Consider the following 24,257-nt stretch of genomic DNA (forward strand, 5'->3'; position numbering starts at 1 on the left):
ATGTGCTCTCAAAGTACTTACCACCTGGTAGTGGGGTGAAGGGGTCCCAAAAGAACTAGCCAAGTATATCTGAAAGTATTCATTTGAGTAGATGACCCATGCTCACGTGTCATCAAAAGTGGAGTAGAGGAGGGAGAGAAGAAACTTAAAATGGAAAATGAAATACTCTAACATAGCATGTGGAAAAGAACTTGCTTACCTTCCCAAGGGGGTGAAAAATGGCACCATGTATCAAACGTGAAGCCTAAGGTTTCCCTTGAAGAAAAATATTCTTCTAGAAAAAATGTCCCGGGTATTTCTCTTCTTGGACTTTGTGATAATTCTGATTTTTGTAGACCTTGGTTCAACCCTGTGCCCATAAAGCAGTCTTATTATACTTCCATCAGATTCTTTTGGGACTGTGGAAAAATTTATAAGCATTCTAAAAGTAAAATGCAAGCTAATAACAATTTGGTTTATAATCTCAACCTTTAATTTTAACAAACAAATAACTGTTTTACCACTTGTTTTATCTTGAAGGACAGTAGAAGATTTCTTAATTGCCTAAATGATAAGCTTGGTGATGAAAGAAGGTAAGAATATCAGTTTGAATATAATTGGGCTTATTGGTAGCAGTGGGATTAAGAAGTATCTTTGATATTTTAGAAGAACAAATGAAAAGAACATTGTCTTTGGAATTTGAGGACCTGGGTTTGAATTCTACCTCTGCAGCTTAGTGTTTGTGTGACCTTGAGTATGTCACTTTACTTCTGTGGTCTCAATTTTCCTAATCTGTAAAATGAGAGATAGAGTAGAGGGCTTACAACTCATTTCACCTCTCTATTTACAATCCTACATGTATTCTTTTCCCTGTTAGAGATTCTGACCAACTTCATTAACAACTAGCTTTGAGATTTATCAGTTGGAATCTTTGCCCGATTCTGTCCAAAGGGATTTAACAACATATTTGATTTACATGACAACATTTGTTTATAAAGCTTCTAAAATTTTGTTTTGGTTCAAATCATTTTTCTAATGGTGTGCTGTTTTGCAGGGTTTATACATTTCCATGTATTTCTGCCTTTGTTGATGGATATGAGGTAATATTACTTCTTTCTCCTTTTTCCTTCCCCTTGGCATGTTCATTTCATAGTTAATTTAATTATGAATATGAAACCTACTTAATTATGGTATGGGGAAATTGCCAGAAAATCTTACTCCATTGTCTCATTATGGCATGTGGATGTGACCCACACTTCCTAAAAGCTATACCTGTCAAGATTATACCATACTTGAAATATTTATGGCCCAGCAACCCACTTATATCCCATGTAGATTTTGTCAGAACAGCCTATTTGAGTATAGAAAGCTATGCCACCAATTGTTTGGCCACTTGGTGATCAATTATTTGGCTGTAGCAATTTAATAAGCAAAGAAGAACACAAAGTTACATTCAGTCCTATGTAGCTGCCTTTCATTTCTGTAGTGATGGTATCAGGATGATGGAAAAGGGGGCAGAGAATGCTGAGTGCTGCAGAATGCTTAGATTATCTATAAGCAATTAGCTCAGATGTTGGTTTTCTAAATGTGATATTATTGTCTAGCTACATACCACTGGAGGAGCCAAGTCATTTTAACTGCAGTTTGTATGTGTCTCTTGTTGAGGATGGAAAATATAAAAGAATCCATATGTGAAGAATTTCATAAGATCCTGCAAATTATCAATGTATATGTTGATGTTTAGCAACTTTGATGGAGGGAGGAGGGACTAGGTAAGGTGATTGGAAGATACTGAAGAGGAGAGAGAGACAGAGAGAGAGAGAACATAGACTAGTAGACTACACAGAAGGCTCTCACTTATCATAGAGGATACTTTCTTTTAGAAAAGAATCAGAAGGATCTAGATTGAATAAGCACCAAGTAATATCACAAGAAAAGAAATTGATTATATTTTAAAAGACAGTAAATCACTCGTTACTGATTTGGGAGTCCTGACTAAATCAGTTACATGTCATCAGACCACCAACTTGTGAGAACAAAGATCCAAATTAATACAAAACTAGAAGAAGAAAGGTATGGCAAACAATGGAACAGCTTTAAGCTTACAATAGGCCTCAGGGTAGTGTCATGGAAGGAAGGGGTAGAAGTGAGGCAGCTGGTATAGATGAAGATCAGGTCAGAAAGTGAACTGGGAGGGCAATTAGCAGGATGGCTGGGACTTTTGATATAGTGGTTACAGGCAAGGATTCCTCATTCAAATCATTAGCAAATATGGAATCATTTTGGTGGAGAGGGAGCAATGGCAATAATTATAATAGAGAAAAACAAATTAGGATGTGAAAACAGAGGCATATTACAGTGAAAATGAGTTTTATGTTAGAAAATTTTACCATGAAAAGCTTTAGTCTTTGGAAATAATCTTAATTGTGGAAATAGTGATGGACAATTCTTATTCACAAGCAAAATAAACACAGTGTAATTTCAAGGGGCAAGAAGGATGCTCTTTGTCAAAATTTTTTTCCCACCTAAGTGATAATGCTTGATACTTGTACAAATTATACTTCTTCTTTGTCTCTGCAATTCAATGGCTTCCTTTACATTTTTCAGCTTCAGAAATCTTCATCATCTGTAAGAGGTCTTTCTAGGTCCTCCTTCCTACTCCATCTCCCTTTCCCCTACCTTTGTCCCCCCTCCTATGCCATCTTCCTTAGAGAGAGTGTGTGTGTTTTATACTTAATGATAAAAAACATATCCAAAACTGTAATGTTAAAATTCAAAAGGGGCTTGATTTACTGTCCTTGGTGGTAAAATGAGTTTATTATAAACATCTTTGCAAATCTTTTCTGCTGTTGCTTGTTCTCCTTTCATATTTTTTCATATTGTCTCCCTCATTAGAATTGAAGGCAGAGACTGTATTTACCTTTCTTTTATATCCCCAGCTCTTATAAGAACTTAATAAATACTTTTTGACTGATCACAACAGACAATAATGCCTTTTATTTAATTGTATGGAGATTATTAAAAATTTAAATATTCCTGGGAAAAATAATATTTGACAGCTTCATGCATCCTAATGCTATCCCACATTTATATGACACTTTCTTTATGATAACCCTGCAAAAGAATGGGTGGGGGCTGTCTTTTCATATTTATTTTTGAGGGTCATGTTCATTCTTTTAAATTCTGTAATATTCACTTTCAGTTGTTTTTTGGTTGTTTTTTTTTCCCATTTATGTGGTTATACTCATTGTATAAGTGGTTTTCTTGGCTCTGCTTACTTTATATCAGTTAATGTAAGTTTTGCCATGTTTCTCTGTATAAATCATATTCATAATTTCTTATAGCATAGTAATATTTCATCATTTGATGTACCACAGTTCAAAAATTCATTTAAAAAGCAATTTTGTCTCTCACAAAACTATATAGGCATAGGACAAGGTATCAGGAGATAAACCGGAATTATCTCTTTTCTTTGGAGTCACTTGGGGCTCATAGAAAATTGCCCAGGAAAGATGAGAATAATTTCTTACTAAGTATAGACTATAAACTGTACAGCCATGAACTCAACCCAAAGAAAACCCCAGGCTATATCTAGGTCCATAAAGGAACTCCACACAAGGGATGGCTGGGTGGGAAGAACTTCCTGCAGGGGTTTTAAATCTTAATGAACATATTTAGGTTCTCTGTCGTCGTCATCAGGAGGTGGGTAACGTATCACTGATTCTCTGAAATTGTGGTTGGTCATTGTGCTGATCAGCATTCGTAAGTCTTTCAAAGTTGTTTATGATGTTTTATAAATTATTCTCTTGGTCTTGCTCACTTTACTCTGCATAAATTTGAACAAATCTTCCCTATTTTCTCTAAAACCATCCCTTTTATTTCTTATGACACAATAGTATTCCATTCCATTCATATATCCTAATTAGTTCAGCCATTACCCAACTGTTGAGTGCTCACCATTCTATATAGATACAAATGAAAGGATACTTTCTTGGGGAAATGAGAAAAGTGGTCACTGTGAAATAAATAGCTCTATTACCATAGTTTTACCTTAGTTTCCTTTTTTTAAAAAACAAAATAGGTATTTTCAGAAAGATTTTCGGTTTTCCTTTCAGTTTGTCCTTTGAGCATGCATATGTATGATAGAAATGGTCTTTATTTTCAGGTGAGGAAACCGCATGATGAAAACCTGGAGAAATTTTGGATTGATTTTAATATAGGAAGTCAGAGCATAACTTTCTATATAGATAATATTAAGGTAAAGATTATTTTTGTACTATATCTGATTACATCAAAATGCTTCTAGATAGTTTGGGTGAAAGTATATGTCTGTGTTTATTTTTTTAAGGGTGAACTGTGGGATTCAGTAAGACTTCTAAGGGAAGTTGTTGGTGGTTTCAGTATAAAAGGTAAGACCTTAATCACAACCCTGCCTAGAAGGAGGTCTTGTGTCTTGAGCACATACATCCCCTTTCCTCCTCTCCTCCCCTCCTCTCCAAGTCTAAGGGGGAGAGTAGGAGGGCCAGTCATTATTGACCACGGAGTCTGGGCACACCCTTCTAGGCCTTCTTATCATTGTTCTTATGATATATTAGACAAATTAACCTGTGCTTAAGTCCTGGAATTTGCTAGAAAAAAATGCAGCTGATGTAGATGAGAGACCTGTTTGTTCTACTATGGATTGTGGTTTTGCTTAAGGTCCAAGAGAGGTAGCAAACAACTGTGGAAATGACACTAGATCAAGAATTAGAAGCCTTGAATTCTATCCCCTGTTGTTATTCAGTTCTGTCTGACTCTTCATGAACCTGTTTTCAGTTTTCTTGGCAAAGATACTGAAATAGTTTGCCATTCCTCCTCCAGCTCATTTTATAGATGAGAAAAGTGAGGCAAACAGGGTCAAATGACTTGCCCAGGGTCACATAGCTAGTAAATGTTTGAGGCTGGATTTGAACTCAGAAAAATGAGTCTTGCTGACTACAGGTCCAGAACTTTATCCTCTGAGCCACCTCACTGCCTCCATTTTAGTACTGTCTAGCCCCATATCTTTGAAAACTACTTATCCTTTGTTTCCCCATTTAGAGGCAGCTAGGTGAGGCAATAATAGTTGGAGTGCTTGGCTTGGAGTCAGGAAGACTTGAGTTCATATCCAGCCTCAGACACTGTGTAACCCTGAGCAAGTCATTTAGCCTCCTAGTGCCGCTACACACAACTGATATTGTAATTGAAGATAAGTCCAAGAAAAAAATAGGGTGTGTATGTGTATACATATGGATTAGGAATAAGTTTTATTGTAAACTTGGAAATGCACTTTGATTAAAAATAAGTGTTCATGATTGCTGCCCACATTCTCCTGACAGAGGGTGATATGCTGTTCTCAGAGTAAGACATACTTTTATGGATATGTTCAATGTGGGGATTTGTTTTTCTTAATATATTTTTTTTAGCAGTTTTTTTATTTCTTTTTTCTTTTCTTTTTTTTCAGATGTGTGGGAGGTAGAAAGGAAAAAAATGTCCAGTAGTTGAAAAAAAATTTAAGGTAGAAATAAAACCAACACAGAAAGAATAGTGTTGCACTGCATACACAAGTGGAATTTAAAGTCTCACACTCAGTATAGCTATAGGATGATCATAGATCTTTTTTTAGGCTGGAAAGGGACCTCAGGGGCCCTTTAGTCCAACTTCCTCATTTTACAGTAAGGAAATCAACTCCCAGAGAAGAGTAAAGGGTTTATTCAAGGTGACACAGGCAGAATTTTGACCCTAGGTCCTCTGACTCGAAATTCATTGTACTACCTAATATTAGACTCCCTTTCAGAGTAGGGAGAAGGAGCAGTTGCTGGGCCTGTTAAAAGCTGCCCTTCTTTTGGGGACACAGCTGACTGAAGCAGTGTTGATGTTAGTAGTATCCAGGCATACCGTATTGGAGAGACAGGTCTTTTGAGTTGATTCTCTACTGACCATACGATAAGTGAACATGAGCAACATTGGGGGGGTGTGGGGGGTGGGAAGGGAATCACAAGGGCCCCAGGTACCCGGGGAGGGAGGAGAGAGAAGGAACTAAAAGAGAAGGTAAGAAAGTACCAAAGAATGCATCTCACAATTTTTTTCCCTTGGTTTTAGAGGGATCACTTGATTTTTATTTAGTGCCTACAAGAAAATTGTCTATCCAACAGTTTATAGAACAGTTGGTAAGGTCTCTGCTTTCTTTCCTTCCCCATCAAGTTGCCCATAGACCATTCACCTGATATTTACCTTAAAAAAAGTTATTTTTAAAAGCCAGAGGCTGACAGACTATTCTGTGATGATGTAAAAGAGGTTCGTTCATCCTTTCCAGTCAAAAGACAGACTGGATGTTGAGAGTTATCTTTGCCATTAGTGTCAGAGTCTGATAAACCAGTTGTTTTTTTTTTTTTTTTTAAAGCTTCCTCCCCCTAATTTTATTTGACAGGTAGGTGGCCCATTGGTTATAGTACCAGGTCTAGAGTCAGGAAGACTCATCTTCTTGAGTTCAAATATGGCCTCAGACATTTAACAGTTATGTGACCCTGGGCAAGTCACTTAACCCTGTTTACCTTAGTTTCTTTATCTGTAAAACGAGCTGGGAAAAAAGGGCAAACCTCTGCATTATCTTTGTCAAGAAAACCCCAAATGGGGTCATGAGAAGTCAGACACTGAAATGACTGAACAATAAGAAATTTATTTAATGTCAGATCTATATAAGTACATATATATATGTATGTATGTGTGTATATATATACACATATATGTACATATATATATATATATGTGTATGTATGTACTTATCCTAGAAAGTTTGGATAGATAGCAATGGTGAAGAAACATTTTCCAATTCAGTAACCTAAAATTCTGAACAATAAAACAAATCTTTCAGCATGCCTTCTATATAATGTATCTCTCTCTTTTTCTTTTGGTAGAAGCTGGAAAAAAGAAGGTGCTTGCTGTTTATGTGAAGAAACCTCTTCTTCTTTTCAATAACAAAGAAGTGATGAAGATAGAAATATATTTTGATTTACAATGTGAGATATTAAAGGCTTGCATGAAAGTTCTTGGACCAGACAAATACCTGGCAAGTTCGTTTATTTTTAAGTTTTAGTTTTTGCCCTTCTAAAACGTCAGTATATGTGATTCTGATGTGTGGCATTAAAATCTCAATTTTCATCGATAGAAATGGTTGGAAAATTTGAGATCTTTGGAAATGGGGGGGGGGGATATTTTGCTTACTTGTCATAAATCCTGACCTTTAAGAGATACATTGTCAGAGAATATATGAGCCACTTGCCACTCCGAACTCCCATATACAAATTCCATCTTTTCTCCTTTTAGGGACTTACCTGCTTGCTCATTCTGTCACTACTGCTCCTTGTTTCTACCTTCATTCTTATTCAGATATTCTACAGAAAAGAACTTGGGTTTCTAACTTGATCCCTATTCTGAAACACGTACATAATCTTTATTTAGGTTTATAAGTTTCCTGAGGACAAGAGTTATCATCTTTTGTTCTGATGTTCCCAGTGGTTAGGTAACATATAATTGACCAAGTAAATTTGTTTAGCACAACAAATGCCCTCCGCCCCCTTTTTTTGGTGAGACAATCAGGATTAAGTGACTTGCACACAGTTAGGAAATATCAAGTATCTATGGTCGAACTCTGGCCCTCCTGACTCTAGGGCTGATGCTCTGTCCACTGGGCTGCCTAGCTGCCCCACCAAACTCTTAAACAGGCTTTGAGTTGTTACTTGTAGGTTTACAAAGCACTTTTGTTCTGATAGGCTGCCTCCTTCCTCACACCTGCCCTGTTGAATCCCTGAAGCCTTTCTTTAAGTCTCAGCTCAGGTGTCACTCACTATCTACATGAAACCTTTTCTGATCCCTTTAGTCAGTACTTTCTCTTTCCTCACATCATCTTGTATTGACACATGATTTAGTTTAAGCTCTTTGATGAGCCAATGGTTCACTTTTTTTGTCGTTGTATCCCCAGTGCCTAACATATGATGCCTTACATATTACTCATTCAGTCAATAAGCATTTATTAAGCACCTACTTTGTGTCAGGAACTTTGCACTAAGTGCTCAGGATACAAAGAAAGACAAAAAGTAGCCCCTGCCCCCCAGAAGCTCACAATCTAATGGGGGCAGGGGAAGAACAAGGAAACATATGTACAAACAAGCTATGTGCAGGAAATAGGAAATAACAGAAAGAAGACACTAGAATGAAGAGAGAATAGTAGGCTTTCAATAAATATTTGTTGAATAGCTATGACAAACTGTTCTCAAGAAACTTATAATGTGGGAGAAAGGAGGAGTTCACAGAAATCTAGCCAAATTAGAATGGCATGTGCAAAGAAGAGAGAGGTATAGACAAATTATGAGAAATTTGAGGAGAGAGAATATTTTTGTGAGGGGAGGTCAAATACCTTTTAATAACTGGTAAACTAATGTTAATAGAACACTTCAAGTCTGTAAATAACTTTTCTCACAAGTATACCCATTTCTTAGATAAGGAAACTGAGGGTCAGGTTAAGCAAATGGATGTGCTCATGATCACTTGATAAAGAGGGCCAACTAGGTGATGCAGTGGATAGAGTATTGAACCTGAAGTTAGGAAGTGTTATTATAGGTGTTATTATATTCAGCGTCTCAGACGCTAGTTTTGTGACTCTAGGCAAGTCACTTAACCCTGTTTGCCTCAGTTTCCTCATCTGTAAAATGAGCTGGAGAAGGAAATGGTGAACCATTCCAGTATCTTTGCCAGGACAATCCCAAATGGGATCACAGTTGGACTCAATTGAAACAAATGCACAGCAAAACATATGTAAAATGTCAGCCCTAGTATTTGAACTTGAGTATCCTAATTCTAAGTTCAATACCCCTGAAGATTCTTTTCTTGAATGTTAAGCAGATTATAATTGTCTTCTAAGGCAGCTGGGTGGCTATATGGTTAAGAATGATGGATTTAAATTTAAATCTTGCCTCACAGTTATTAGCTGTGTGATTTTGGGCAAATTACTTAACGTTGCTCAGCCTCGGTTTCATTATCTGTAAAATGGGGATAATAACAACATTGACCTCCCGAGGATGTTGTGAGGATCAAATGAATTATATAACATGTGTAGTAATTTGCAAGGTTTTAAGCGCTTATATAAATGCTATTATTGTTTCATTCCTTCTGAGGATCTCTAGAACCCTGGAACCTGAAAATGATGTCTTCATCTTGGTCTGTTCCTCTTTCTTTTCCACTTGCTGGGTAGGTCTACAAATAAGAGGCATTTGGAATGATGGCTAGGGAAGGAAAGAGAGCTTGAAATTGGTGGAGAAGGCTATTGAATGGTTTCCCCTATTTTTCAGTCTTGTTTGACCTGGAGTTGCTATGCCATGTACAAATTACTCTCTTTAGTATTTCCCTTGCAAGAGATATTAGGGTAAAGAGGACTGATTTAAAAGAAACAAACAAAGAAACCTGGTTTTGTTTGGGTTTCAGCTGAATCCTGAAGAACCACCAGAAATTCCTGAGAATTTTGAGGAACAAGAAACAGCAGAGATACTCTTTTACCATGAGGAAAAAGCAGGTATATATGGCCACTGCCCCGCTAATCAACTCTTGTAAATATTTAGCTTGGTTGATTCTCAGAGGATGACTAGGGGCTCTTTTCAGAATCTATATAGAGCCAAATATCTGTTTTTTGATAAATTAAATTGCACCTCTAGATCAAAATGACTCTAGGAAAAATTGGAGCAAGTGAAATTTGGTTCTACTTATTTACCATTTATGTTTTTGTGCACATCACTCCATTTATTCCTGTTGGCCCTTTTTCTCACAGTCTGGAAATAATAGTTGATAGGCATAAGGTGCTACTCCTCTCGGGAATATTTGTGTTTTAGTGAATTATCTTTATTATATTCAAGTGTATTGAAGTCCTTAAAAAACCCACCTCACTGTCACTTCCTGACCAGCTTGTTCCCAGTGGAATCCTGCCTTTTAATACAGAGTTCAGAATAGCAGAACAATACATTGACTGGACCTGACAACCAGCCAATGCCATGTTTTGCATCTATAGTGTACTGGTACTTCTTTGTTAAGGGAAAGTGGGAGGCATGCTTCACCATCCCTCTTCTGAGAGCAAATTAATCAGGGATACTTAATTTTTTTTTAAATCAAAGTTGTGAGCATTTCAAGCATTTTGCCTGGAGCATGGTTTTTTCATGTTCATTTTCTGCTTGGTCTTGTTGTTGCAGGATTTTAAAGCCCCTGTACCTTATTAAAAAACAAACACTACTCCTCACCTCCAACTCCATCCCCAAATATCTTCACAGGACAGATGAGGGCTCATCCAGTCTTTTCTGTGTAGATACTATTTATTGTTTAGGTCAATCTTGTGTCAGGTCCTATATTTTCACATGTGTATTAGGTACATGTATTTAAAATTCCACATTTAATTTCCTAGTTTTAAATCTTTGAGAGAGGACTAGATTACCAGAAGATGGCACTGACCTCATGGTCTCCTAGGATGCTTCTGTACCAAGGCATCTTAGGAGTCCTTCAGTAACAAGTTTCTGTGAGGAAGAAAATAAAGTGGAAACTGGTGAAAAAATGTGATGCAAAATTATTCTTTGGTGCCCTTTTATTTATTTTTTTGGCCCCTATCTCTATTCTCCCATTATCAAAATATTCTGGACAAGACTATTTAGTTCAGTGGAAAGAAGACTGAATTTGGAGGTGAGGACCTGAGTTCAAAATCTTTCTTTGGCACTTTACACTTGCTACTTATCACTTATGAAACTTTGTACAAATTCAACAAGTCAAGTTAACAAGTGTTTACTATGTACTAGGCACTGTGCAAAGTGATAGAGATACAACTACAAGGAAAAAGGAAGACAGTGTCTACATTTTAGGAGTTTATGTTCTAATTGGGGAAAACAATTCAAAAAAAGGGAGCTAAAAAGGAAAAGGCAAGGGGGAAGGTGAATCCATGCAGGAGAATAGGGGTAAAATTGAGAGAGACAGAGGCAGAGCCCAGAGAGGAATGAAGGATGCCTATCCTGGATCCTTCTTCTAATTGCAGATTTTGAGAGGAGCAAATGGGAGAAGGGGACAACAGGGGCAAAGGGATCTTCCAGGGCAAGAGGGGAGTTGAGGCATAGTGATCTGGAGAGTTGGAAGCAAAGCCCGAAGAAGAACGAAGCATGCCAATTGACCTTTCTGGTCCTCTATTTCCTCATTTGTAAAATAAGGGAGTTGAACTGGATAGGGATCTATATGATATTTTCTAGCTCCAAATCTATGATTTTAAGATTCATAAACTCATTTTCACTGAGGTGTATGTGACAAGGAAATAGCATCCTTCCCAGGAGAACTTTAATAAGGTACAAAATTCAAATCAAAGTTATGAATGATGTAACTTCAAGAATCAGCAACCTGTAAGGAAAGTGGTTTTTGGACAAAGGTGTCTGTAAAATCATATACTATGCATGTAGGCAAATATTTGAAGCATGTTAGGGTAGCAGTACTCTAAATTTTGTCTGTTTCTAAAAGAGCTATTTTCTTTTTCCTCAAATGTTCTTCAAAGCACAAGAACCCATGTGCCAGGAAGAATCTGCGCAAGATGATAAAAATGATTCTTTTTATGAACCTTCCCAAGTAGCTGAACAGTCTGAAACAATAGTAAGTATGGAAGATTGCTAAATTTGATACCTAAAGCTTATGTGCTATTAGACTGTTAAAGATGGAATTTGAACAGGGGATCTTAACCTGGGGTCCATGGAGAGATTTCAAGATGCTTCTGACCCTGGATGGGAAAAAAAAATCTATATCTTAATTTTCATTAAACTTTAACTGAAATTTAGTATTTCCTTCAACAGTTTAAAATGTTATTCTAAGAAAAAGTTGCCCATAGGTTTCACTAAATGGGGCAATGACACAAATAAAGTTTATCCGTAAGGTAGAGGCGGAATATTGTGAGAGATTTCCCTTCCTGTTATTTCCTTGAAGTGAAATCTTTTTTAAATTAAATTTTGAAAAACTTAATAAGTATTTGTCTTTCTTCTACCCCTACTTCCATTGGAAAAGAAAAAAGAGAAACAAAACCCTTGTAACAAATATGCATAATCAAGCAAAACAAATCTCCTCCTTGGCCAGGTCCAAAACTGCCTACCTCATTCCGTACCTTAGTTCCTTTACCTTTATTTCAGGAGGTAGGCAATGTTCTTCATCACTGGTCCTTGGGAGCCATGGGTGATCATTTCATTGATTAAGACTTCTTAAGACTATTAATCTTTTTTTATATTGTAGTTGTTGTGTAAATTGCTCTTCTGCCTCTGCTCGCTCCACTCTGTGTCAGTACAGACAAGTCTTTCCAGATTTCTCTGAAACTGTCCCTTTCATCATTTCTTAAGGTGTAAAAATATTCAATTCCTTGAGATTGTCACTTGAATGCTATTTAGATACTCTCTTCCAGAATGGCAATCAGTTTTATCAGTGGCTGATTTTATGAGGCTGAAAGAATAGATAGCATACTTAGAAAACTTTAAACTCTCTTACTAGGGATTGTATAATAGCAGAATTAGGACACAGAAAAGATCTCAACAGACAAGAGAAATGAGTCATAATGAACAAGATGAAATGTAATAGGGATGAATGTAGAATTCTGCAGTAAGTTTTAAATAATGAACCACAAATTTTTTCAAATAAGGGACTTGTATATGCCTATAGAGCAGTTAATGTGAAAAAGACTTGGGAATTTGAGTTGACTCTTATTTACCCTGCAGTCGTTGGTGTGACTTAGCATTAGAAAAAACTCATTCAGTCTTAGAACTCGTTTATAGAAATAACATTTCTGGAATATGGGAAATAACAGTTCTGTTGCATTCTTTCCTGGTCAGACCATATCTGGGGCATTCTATTTAGGTTGTGTGTGTGTGTGTGTGTGTGTGTGTGTGTGTGTGTGTGTGTGTGTGTGTGTGTGTGATTTCAAGAGAGACATTGATATACTCTAATTAGTGATAAACTCAAGTTGTATACTTAATATACTTGGAGGGGGGGCAATCAGAATGGTGAAGTACTTTGAAACCGTGCCATAGGAGGGCTGAAGAAACTAGGAACTGTTTAGCCTGGAGAGGAGAAAGCAAGGGGTAGTATAGTAACTGTCTTCAAAGATTATAATGTGAAAGAGTAATTCTTAGACTAGTTGTGTTTGGATCCAGAGAGCACAACTAGGGGAAGTGGATAGAAGGTAGGCTGATTTTTGTTTAAAGTAAAGAACTAAGCATTTCTAAGGATAGAGTGGGCTACCTCATGAAGCAATGAAGTTCCTTTCCTATGTCAGAAGTGCATACTCGGTTGAATTGTTATTTGTTCGAGACAATAGAGGATTTGTGCTTCAAAAAGACACTGGACAAGATGACCTCTGATGTTCCTTCCAGTTCTAGAGTTCTGAGAATGTGTTGGGAAACATCTTTTGAAAGGGACAAGCACTTTATGGTTTCTTTGCTAACAATGGAGGTTCTCATCCAAGAATGCTGCCTTGACCAATGGCAGATGACATTAGCATTGATTAATGGAATAGAATTGAACTTGAATTCAGAAGGACCTGGGTTAGAGTCCCAGCTCCAAGGTGTACTAGCTGTGTGACCTTGAGCAAGTCATTTAACTTATCTGAGATTCAGTTTTTTAATCTCTAAAATGAAGATCAATAGTCAGGCAACATTTATTAAGTACCTACTATGTGTCAGGCACTGTGCTAAGCTCTATTAGCTGATAAAACATATATTACCTTACAAGAATATTTTATAAGGAAAGAACCTTGTAAATCTTAAAACACCATTGTCAGTATGAGTAGGTTTAATTGATTTCGTAAAGCATTTCTCTTATGCATATCAAGATCATACAAAATGACTTTTAGATGAAAACATAAAATTAACCTGTTTAACATGTCTGTGGCTATCAGCATCAAATAGTAACAAAATAAGAAATAATAATAAAACAGAAAAGTCTGAGCTCACCATTGTCAAAGATGTCCTTCCCAGTGTCCACATGGAAGAGGGATTCCATATAGTTGGTGAGGTCATCCAGATGTTCCTGTTTGTGAATAACTGCTGATTTCACCAAGCTCCAGGATAACACAGTGCCTCCTCCATAAGACAAATTTCTTGGGACTTGTTCAGAGGGAGCTAGTTAATGAAACACAGAATGTAACCTCTGTGTCAAGCAGTTTCATCTATAAAATAGATTGGTGCTGTGGACCCAAAGACAGCTTTGTGTCAACCCTCTTCAGTTGCAAAACTAAGTATTAATAATGTCAATCTCAAATTATCTGACTTTACACACATGATAATTTTTATGTTTCTTCCACAGAAAAGTGATGCGAATAGTGCTCCAGCTCATATCTTGGACCTGGAAGACCCAAGTCAAGGTCAAGTATAGCTGTTAACTGTTATTGTTAGTTTAGGTTTTCATGGCACACTTAAATGGTTTAATAATTTTTTAAAAATTTTCTCCAAGTAGAAGAAACTGCTTCAAAACAGAATTCTTTAGATGGCTTAAAAGAAATGGATAAAATTCGAGTTCCTAAAGTAGATGAGAAGTCTAGGTAAGTGATGTCCAAAATACAAATGAAATAGTGAATGCTAACAAAATGAATTAAAAAAAAATTAAATGCTATCTAGGCTGAACAAATACAAATAGAAAAGAATACAGAGGATATTAATAGAAAAGAAAGACAATCCCTTGCCATCAGGGAGATCACATCTTTCATTTTGAAAGAAGAGTTCTGGTTGGCTTCAAGGTGTAACTCCTAAGGATGCTAAGAGAAGGGGAATCTTTGGGGTACATTGGCAAGGCAGATAGTGATGTTTGGAAATCTAGGGGTCATAGTAGTAGGCACTATGGTGAGGCCTGACAGGTTGGAGGTTGCAGTGGAATGGTAAGATGCCAAGGTCTCCCATTTTATCAGAAGGATTATAGTCGATGACTTCCTGGTCATCCAAGTGTATTAGTGTATATGGTTGATTTGTCTCTGCTAATGTGATAACTACGGTAAAGTATAGTAATAAAATGTAAATCTTTGGAGACTTTTTTCTTTTTTCCTTTTTTTCTTTTATATTTTGGAGTGAATATACCTTCTGGCCAGGAAGAATATTTCCCTGTAGCTAGGCATCCCATTGATCTTGAATATTAATAGCTGCTTATGAAGTATAATTTAGGGGGGAGAAAACTTTCAGTATAATTTATATGGTACCCGAAATTCTACCATCCTAACTCAACTATGTTACCAGGAGTTCCTATAGATATTTCTTAGATAGTACATTAGTTCTCTAAATGTAAGGAACGCTTTAGTTTGAACTTGTTTACCAAATGATCTAGCAGGGCCTGAGCAACTGGGGCAAGAGATTGGTTCATTTTGATGGAGAAAAAAAGTAGGTTTAGAATACATATAAAGTAGTCTCTTGCAGGTTGCCATGTTGGAAGGGCTTGGGAACTCTGGAGGCAGCATAAGCACAATGAATATATATAGAAGGATGTTCAGTTCCATTTCATGGCCTGGTTCATTTTGTATACACTGAAACTAAAGATGGATATTTCTGATTAGTGTGGGTCTCTTTCTTCACTCTCAACAGATCCCGATCCTTCCATTCAGTGATTAACAGTCTTCATGAGTTATAGACAAAACAATATCACGTACTTTTTTTTTTTTGTTCAGTCATTTCAGTTTCTGATTCTTTGTGACTTCATTTAAGGTTTTCTAGGCAAAGATACTGAAGTGATTTGCCATTTCCTTCTCTAGCTCATTTTATAGATGGGGAAACTGAGGTAAACAAAGTTAAGTGACTCGCCCAGGGTCCCGTTTCTGAGGCCAGATTTGAACTGAGGGAAGATGAGTCTTCCTGACTCTACACTTGGCACTCTATCCACTGCCCTACCCACTATACCACAAATCATTCTATGCACTGAAATATTTCTGCATTCAAATGAAACTTCATGTGATTTGTAAGGCGGGCATTAGTTTTGGGGAAGAAAGGGTACTGGGAAATGAAGTTGAAAGTAAACTTCTCACTTTAGCATTTTTCCTGGGGTTTGTTCCTGCCTAATTGAGAGGTCAACTGGGGACTAGGTCCAGTTAATTATAAGAGATGATGACAATGAAGTATTAATATAATAATTTCATTTTAGAGCTACAGCTTCTTTGGCAAATGGGTATTTACCTCTTAAGAGACTAAATGTTTCAAACCATCACTGTGTTCATATTTCATAAATTAATTGGAAAGGACTCCTTTTTTGAGCAGGGTAGTACTCAAAACTATTAGCTCTGAGAAGAAGTGTGATAGAGCAGAAAGAGTAATGGTCTTGAAGTTGAGGACAGATATACCGAGATACTTGCTATTGGTGGGACCAAGGATGGGCAAATTGTTTAAACTCTCTGGGCCTCAATTTCACGTGTAAAATGGAGATAGGAATATTTGTAGTGCCTACCTTCCAGAACTGGCAAGATAAGATCTATCAAGAGAATATACATGTGTGTTTGTGTGTATGCATGTATATATACACATAGGCATGTATGTACACAACACATATACACATTTATGTGTATATATGTATGTACATACATATACATATGTATGCATATACAAGTTGTTTAGAATAGTAGTGTAGAACTATATTAAGACTTTAGGGACAAGCTATATAGGAATATATATGTGTACATGCATACATAAAACTTAACAGAGTTTCATTTTTTAAGTGCTAGAATGACATCAATTGATTAATAAACATCTTTTATACATCTAATATGTTCCAGGCACCCTACTAGACCCCAAGGATACAAAGTCAAAGTAAAAAATGAAACATCTCCAGCCTTCAACATGATAGAGTTATTGAACGTTGAGTCAGGAGACCTGGGTTTGAATACTGCCTCTGACATTTGAATTGGGTGACCCAGGGCAATTCACTTACCCTCCCACAGCCTCAGTTTCTTCATCTGTAAGATAGCTATAATATCTACACTTCTTACACCTCAGAATTGTTATGAAGAAGATGCTTTGTAAACTCTAAAGAGCTATGTATATGTGAATTTAACATTATTAGCTACTCATCCCATTTTCACTGGGGGATCTGTTTTATACATTGGTTACTCAAATCTCTCTCTTTAAAAAAGCTTTAATATCATACAATGTGGATTTGTGATTTTTTTTCTGTTCTTTTGTTTATGCTTGCTACAGCAACTCACCTGTGGCTGTTCAAGCTGTCCAGCAGGGTGCGCTGCAGGTAGGTAAAGGAAGCAGTAGGTACACTTCAGAGCCTTCCCAGGTGTACGTGCTTCATGTACAAATCTCAAATCTTTCACTCTACTGCATTAATTAGGAACAAATTATTTTTCGTTGGAAAAGAATCTTGGACTTATGGTCAGAAAGAACCCTATAAGTAATTTAATAGACAGTATGGCATAGTGAGTGGAGAGATGAACCTAGCTGGAGTCAAGGATACAGTTCATATCCCACCACTGACAATAGTTGTGTGGCATGGGTAAGTCATTTAATTTTTCTGTGCCTCAATTTCTTCATCTGTAAAATGCTTGTATTCCTTTAGTACTTGACTCACAGGGTTGTTATGGGCTTTAAGGTAATGTGTGTTAAGTGTCTTATAAGACACTTAAAAATATTGTTGGGGGTTGGGAGCAGGTGGTGTGGTGTGGTGTGTGTGAGTGTGTGAGAAGGATGTTTATTGAATTTAACCTTAATCCAAATCATGACTTTTATCTACAATAGTCCCAACAAGTGATCATCTAGCTCTGCTTGCAGTCCTCCAGTAGCAGAAGTTGCTGCCACTGAGGCTGTTGATTGCACCTTTGGAAAGGGCTAAACTCCAAATACTTAAACAGTGACCCTTCATCAATTGAATCTCCCAATGTACTTGAGGAAAATTAAAAAACCAGATTTTTAAAAAATTCATTCGATTTTACATAGTTGTAGCTATTTGTGTACATTGTTTTTGTGGTTCTGCTTACTTCACTCTGCACCAATTCACGTAAGTCTTCCCATGCTTCTCTGTATTCATCATATTTTTTTTTATAGCACAATAAATATTTGTATATAACAACTTGTTTAGCCAGTTCCCAGTTGATGGGTATCTACTTAATTTCTGGTTCTTTGTTATGAAGATTTGGGGGTATCTTTCTCTCTCTCTTTCTCTTTGTGTGTGTGTGTATGTATACACACATTTATTTACACAGACACCTTTATTTACACACATACACATCTATACTTATATCTCCACTGTGATTAAAAGAGACAAGGTTTATTGGGCTGGACTGAAGAATACAGGATGGGAAGTAATGTGTATGAATGCTGGAAAGATAGATTGATAATACTTTCCAAAGCTAAACAGAAGAGTTCCTATTTGCAAAATCATTAGGGAACCACTGAAATTGAATAGGGGCATTTCACGATCAGATCCCTTTGGCAGCAGTGTGGAGGAAGAATTGAGAAGGAACTTGAGGCACAGAGACTAAATAGGAGGCTAAGCAATCCAAGTGAGATGAAGATGGCTTGAACTAAGGTGGTGGCTGAATGAAAAGAGAGATGAGGTCTGATAAAAGATAGTAAGGTATTGTTGTTCAGTTGTTTTTCAGTAGTGTCCAACTCTTCATAGCCTTGTTTAGGGTTTTCTTGGCAAAGATACTGGAGTGGTTTGTCATTTCCATTTTCCAGCTCCTTTTTCAGATGCACAAACTGAGGCAAACAGAATTAAATGACTTGCCCAGGGTCACACATCTAGTAAGTGTCAGAGTCCAGATTTGAACTTGGAAAGATGAGTTGTCCTGACTCCAGGGCTATATTCACAGTGCCATCTAACTGCCCCATTGTTGATGTAGAAACAGTAAAATGTGACATCATAGCATATTACTTTGGACTGTTCCCATTGCCTACAATGTTTACTCTTTCTTCCCTATCTCTACCTATGCACTCAGCTAAAATGTTACTTCCTCAATGAAGCCTTCCTAGATCACCCCAGTCAAGAGCAATCCCTTTCTCTTCCTCATAGCATTTCATATTCCTGGTTAGAGATCCTCTAGCACTGGTCAGATTCAAGTTTCACAGGATTAAAGGTTCCGAGGTGGTATGGATTTTGGAATAAGCACAAGTTTATTGCCAAATGTCTACTGAGACTTAGGGTTAGTGACACAGTGAGATGATTCAGATATCCATTTTCTCTTGTTAAATGTCAGTTTCAATTACGTTCTTAGCATTCCAAGATACTTTCCTTGTCTGCTATCCCTTAGTCTTTCTTGTAAGAAAAGTTGAGAGTTGATGGCACATCTTACCTTTCAAATAGATTTCTGAGCTTAATGAAAAATTAAAAAAAAACCCTGCCAGACAGAACCTCGATTTAGCTTTAGTTTAAGGTAAGGAGGAATGTAGGGTGTGTACAGGGAAGACTAGTATATCTGGTGTAAAGGCTGTCAAGCTCTTTTCAAGGCTGTTTTCCACCTTTGGTGTCCACCAGTTCCACCTACCTCTCATCTGTGGCTCAAACGCATTAGTGAGTTGGAGGGAGGTGTCTGTCCCAAACATATGACTATTTCCCCTGGGGGAACTGAACAGATGAGAACAATTTGTTCCAGCGGCAGTGAAGGCAGCTACAGCAGGTGATGTGGAGAGCTTAGGGCTTGGTTAGACATTGAAGACACCAAGGTCATCCAGTGCATCTCGAGACATTATCTGTTGTCTTGACTCTGTCCTGTTACTGGACTGTGATGACTGGAGGAGAAAGTGAAACCAATGACCTTGCGCAGCTCTGCCTCACCTAAATTCAGTTTTCACACAAATCAAAAGATGAGAAAAGTTTAAGGTGAGGAGAGATGGTGCTGATGGGGATTTGTTGCTTACCTACTTGTTCAAGAAATAATAATAGTTGACACTTCAATACAGAACTTTAAATACTTTATCCCAGTAGATCCTTACAATAACTCTGAGGGAGGGAGGACAAATATTTCCCTTATATTATAACAGAAAACTGAGACTCCAAGAGGTGGTTACTTTGTTCGAAATCACAGAGTTCTTAAGTAGCCGACAGCTCTCAGACTAGAATGTGGACTCAATTCTGTGATGACACGGACACACTGTTACCTTGTTTGTTTGATGCCTTGCTACGTTAAGAACTTGGGCCTGCAACAGAGTAGGGATAGACAGGTTAAATGTACTGAACCAAGAACTTTTATGAGTATAATATGACCTATGTTAGATGGAGCATCTTGAAAGCCTTAGTGCAGTTCTACGTTATTGTAGTTTTAAAAACCTCATTAAAACTTTTGGGACATTCTGAGGTTTTAAGCTATTGAAGCTATTAAAACTGCGCTAAAATTTTTGGGACACTCCATATTGTACTCAATTATGCAAAGGTCATATCCTACACTAGATTTTGTAATCTTTTTGAAGACAAGGGATGTGATACTCTCATTTTTACATATTCCTCAGTGCTTCCTACGGTGCCCACACAGTAGGTGCTTAATACATATTTAAAAGAATTAACATTAGTATTACTCTAACAGTTTCAAATTATTTCTTATTATTTAAGTTCTGGTTTTCTGTGTTCCATATGATACGCATTTTATTTTTTCATTTAATTAGTTACAATTACATAATTACATATCCCACACATAATCCTGCATCAATTTATGATCATTTCTGTGTTGATAGACGTTTTCATAAATAATGGGAATAATAATTGCTATCAATGCCTTTAGTTTTTGGCTTATTTCACTATTAACTTCATTATTAACTTTTTTCAGGCTGATGGTTCAGAAAAGAGAAAAAAAGGAACAAGCTGGAGCAAGAACACTCCTGAAACAAAGTATGATGTCCCTTGTTTATTTAGCATTAGAGTCAAGTCTTAATGTCATACACTTGCTTTTAGAATATAAAATTTTTTTAAAGCAACCTCTTCTTAAATAGGAACAAAGGAAAATTTATGTGCAGCAAGTTAAGAGTTTAGAGAACAGCTTATCATATGAGACAATGATGCCCTAAAAGCACAGCTGTCAGGGATGGTTGGGTACAGTAGAAAAGGGACCCTGATCTTGGCCTGGTAATGTGCCAGGTAAGAGGATCCTAACAGTTAATGTAGAAGCTGTTTCCTTGGCCATATCCTCCACTAGACTGGAACTGTTTGTGCGCATGTCATATCCTGCTCTAGATTTCGTAATTTTTTGAAGACAAGGGATTTGATGCTCTCATTTTTGCATATCCCTCAGAGCTTAGTATGGTGCCCACATAGTAGGTAATTAATACATATTTAAATGAATTAACATTAAAATTACTCTAATAGTTTGAATTATTTCTTACTATTTAAGTTTTTGGGTTTGATCAGTGCCTTTGAGGGAGAGAGAAAATGGGCTGAAACTCAAATACTTACTACCCTGTTTATTACCTCAAATGCTTGTACCTGGTTAGGAATGAGGAAAAACTTTAAATTGCATCGCTATTCTGAATATGTTGATGGTTTAAAGTTTTTATCACAGGTTTAGCAGCAAAGGAATAATCTTTGAAAAACAACCCAATATCCCATGGTGGGGGGAAAGGCAGTGTTGGGTCCTAGGACTCTTCTTCCATACCACTGCAGGAATATGCAGTGTTGTTAATGTGTTAATTTGTTTTTCATATTTAAATAATTTTAAAATAGTTTATAAACTACAAATTGCTGACCATAGTAAATTAGAAAATCACAAATCAGCATTATTTAAGTTGCATTTTATTTTTTGTTTAGTGAAACATTTCCTAGTTTTAACCTGACTCACCTCCCCTCAACCCTGCCCTCACTCAGAGACCATCAATAGGGAGTTGGACACCTCTGCTATGAAGTATATGTACAGTAGCACAAAAATATAGCGATCATATGTTTGCTTAAAAAATAATGTTCAAGATTTAAGTAAGTTTAGTAAATTCTTTCCCCCTCTTTTTTTAGACTCTAGAAGTCCAATTAGGGATTTTCATGTCTAAGAACTCTTTATAAGGCTGTCTAGGGAAGTCTGAGCTGTTGCTACCTTTTTCTCTGTTAACCAGTGGCATTCAGATAGTGTTTTTGACCCAAAAGTTACCACTCTTCAAAAAGACCTTTCAGTTCATAACTTGTTCCACTAGATGGTAGAGTAGTGCAACTATCTAACAGTAGTTCTCAAACTTTTTTTTGGTGGTTGTTCATGGCAAAGATCATGATGAAACTCAGAATACTAGAAACTAGAAAGATCCAAGAGACTTCCTTATGCATGTGATTACGTACGTTAAGTTCATTGCAATTTTCAGTACAATTTAGTGCAATTTTAACTGAAATTTTGCACATATCTAAGAGAATCACTAGTCTAATTGTCTCATAAAGGCTTCAAAAACTGAAATGTATGTCTATATTGAAGCAAAACAATTGAACTTTGCAAGAATTTTGAACCAAAGGCTTAAAAGTGACACACACAGCCCCCCCCCCATATTTATTCAAATATTTTTAAGCTGGTTATTGAGCTATAATCAGGTAGTAGCTTTTAGTTCTTTTATACACACACACACACACACACACACACTCACACACTCACACTCACACTCACACTCACACTCACTTTCCCAACTGGACTTCCCTAAATGCTCTCTACTGTTGTCCCCTAAATACTCCCCACTATTATGCTCATTAACTACAAAACTGTTGTGAATTTGTCTTTGCATCTTATACGTTTTGATAAATTTGCCTTTTCTTTCCAGAGAGAATCCTTATGACTTTGGAAGCTATTCTGATGCTATGTACTCTCAAGTGGTAAGCTGACATAAAAGAACACTCTGCATTTTGGTTTGTGTTTTCAAGCTCTGTGCAAGTTTGAAACCATTTTACAAGAAGAGCTTACCTGTGTAGTAGCCAGTGTTCACAGTTAATTGTAATCACTAGGTGTTATTTGTTCAAGGTCTCTAACATATATCAACTGGAATATTTTAAATTTCTCCCTTCTAGTTACTTATTTTTTGACTCATAGTATTGCATGGAAATTGGGAGAGTCTGACAATCCATGGAATATTAAACTAAATGTTTTTAGCATTAATCTTGAGTGTCAGGAAAAAATCGGAGTTTAAACTGAACATTTTCAAAATATTCCATTAGTGGTTTTTCTATTCAAGATTATTCTAGCTACAAAACAACAAAAAAGTAGCCAAATTCTTGCAGTACCAGGCCATTTGGAAGAATGTATTCAGCATCGCAATGCAGCTATGCTCTCATCTCCAAGATAAATTTTGGTTTGCAGCTCTCCGAGTGAGAAGCCTCCCTCTATCGAAACTTAATAGAGTTGCTTGCTTCACTAAGAGTTTAAGTGACTTGCCCAGGATCGGACAGCCAGTGTGTGTCAGTGGTGTGATTTGAGCCCAGGTCTTAAGGACTCGAAGGCAAGCTTTCCTTTTATTAAGCCATATTACCGGAAAGAATAATTTTACTCAATTATACTTTGAGAAAGGCCACGTGATTTTATTAAGTGCATCCTACAAAATGGAGAAGGGCATAGCTCCTACCTCTTGGGCATAGCTCTTACCTCTTGGACTCCAAGGCAAGCTTTCCTTTTATTAAGCCATATTACCAGAAAGAAAAATTTTACTCAATTATGCTTTGAGAAAGTCCACATGATTTTATTAAGTGCATCCTACAAAATGGAGAAGGGCATAGCTCCTACCTCTTGGGCTACTTCTTATATCCCCAGCAGAAAATGACTTCTTTTCCTCTGCCTGAAAGATCTGAGTCCAAAAAGCTACCAGTGCTCAATAGTACTATATTCTCATAAGATCATATACTTTTCAATTTCCTTTTAAGTACTATAGATAATTATAATTTTACGTGAAAGGATTTTGTTGTTAAAAAACAAACTTCTCTTTTGATGTATGTTAGAATTTATCACTTTCAAATGTACTAGCAATTTAGGAAGGTTAGGAAAAGTGATAAGACATTTCCATAAAACATGAGAATTACATAAAAATGCTTTTGGAGACTGAAGTGTGATTTACCTTGGTCTGTGTTCCAGGTTGTTGAAGCAAAGCAGAGGATTCTCAGCCATAAAGGGTCATCCAAGAAGAAAAAGAGGTGTGTTGTGGGTGACTCTGCTAGTCTACTATAGGATAAGAGCTACGAAGAATTTCAGAGAATCTTTTACAGTTTTGGAGAGAAAAGTAGAGAGCTCATAAATTGACATTCTGAAAGCAATCTGTCTCTTATAGTTGGAGTCAAACCACTATTTACTTTTTTAAAAACTT

The 24,257-nt window shown here is 36.8% G+C and overlaps 1 protein-coding gene across 2 annotated transcripts in view; it reads left to right on the forward strand.

Annotated features, from left to right (window-relative positions):
• SYCP2L (synaptonemal complex protein 2 like) overlaps positions 1-24,257 on the forward strand; it is a 71,074-nt gene that overhangs the window by 19,762 nt on the left and 27,055 nt on the right. For both annotated transcript variants that reach the window (XM_072603814.1, XM_072603815.1), the window contains exons 11-23: positions 520-572; positions 1,034-1,079; positions 4,145-4,237; positions 4,328-4,388; positions 6,915-7,066; positions 9,478-9,565; positions 11,564-11,658; positions 14,347-14,404; positions 14,497-14,581; positions 17,208-17,253; positions 20,777-20,838; positions 22,731-22,782; positions 24,029-24,087. In XM_072603814.1, coding sequence (XP_072459915.1) covers positions 520-572; positions 1,034-1,079; positions 4,145-4,237; positions 4,328-4,388; positions 6,915-7,066; positions 9,478-9,565; positions 11,564-11,658; positions 14,347-14,404; positions 14,497-14,581; positions 17,208-17,253; positions 20,777-20,838; positions 22,731-22,782; positions 24,029-24,087 — 950 coding nt within the window. The remainder of the gene's footprint in view (positions 1-519; positions 573-1,033; positions 1,080-4,144; positions 4,238-4,327; positions 4,389-6,914; positions 7,067-9,477; positions 9,566-11,563; positions 11,659-14,346; positions 14,405-14,496; positions 14,582-17,207; positions 17,254-20,776; positions 20,839-22,730; positions 22,783-24,028; positions 24,088-24,257) is intronic.

This window comes from Notamacropus eugenii, chromosome 4, assembly GCF_028372415.1.
Source record: "Notamacropus eugenii isolate mMacEug1 chromosome 4, mMacEug1.pri_v2, whole genome shotgun sequence".
NCBI classification, from domain to species: domain Eukaryota; kingdom Metazoa; phylum Chordata; class Mammalia; order Diprotodontia; family Macropodidae; genus Notamacropus; species Notamacropus eugenii.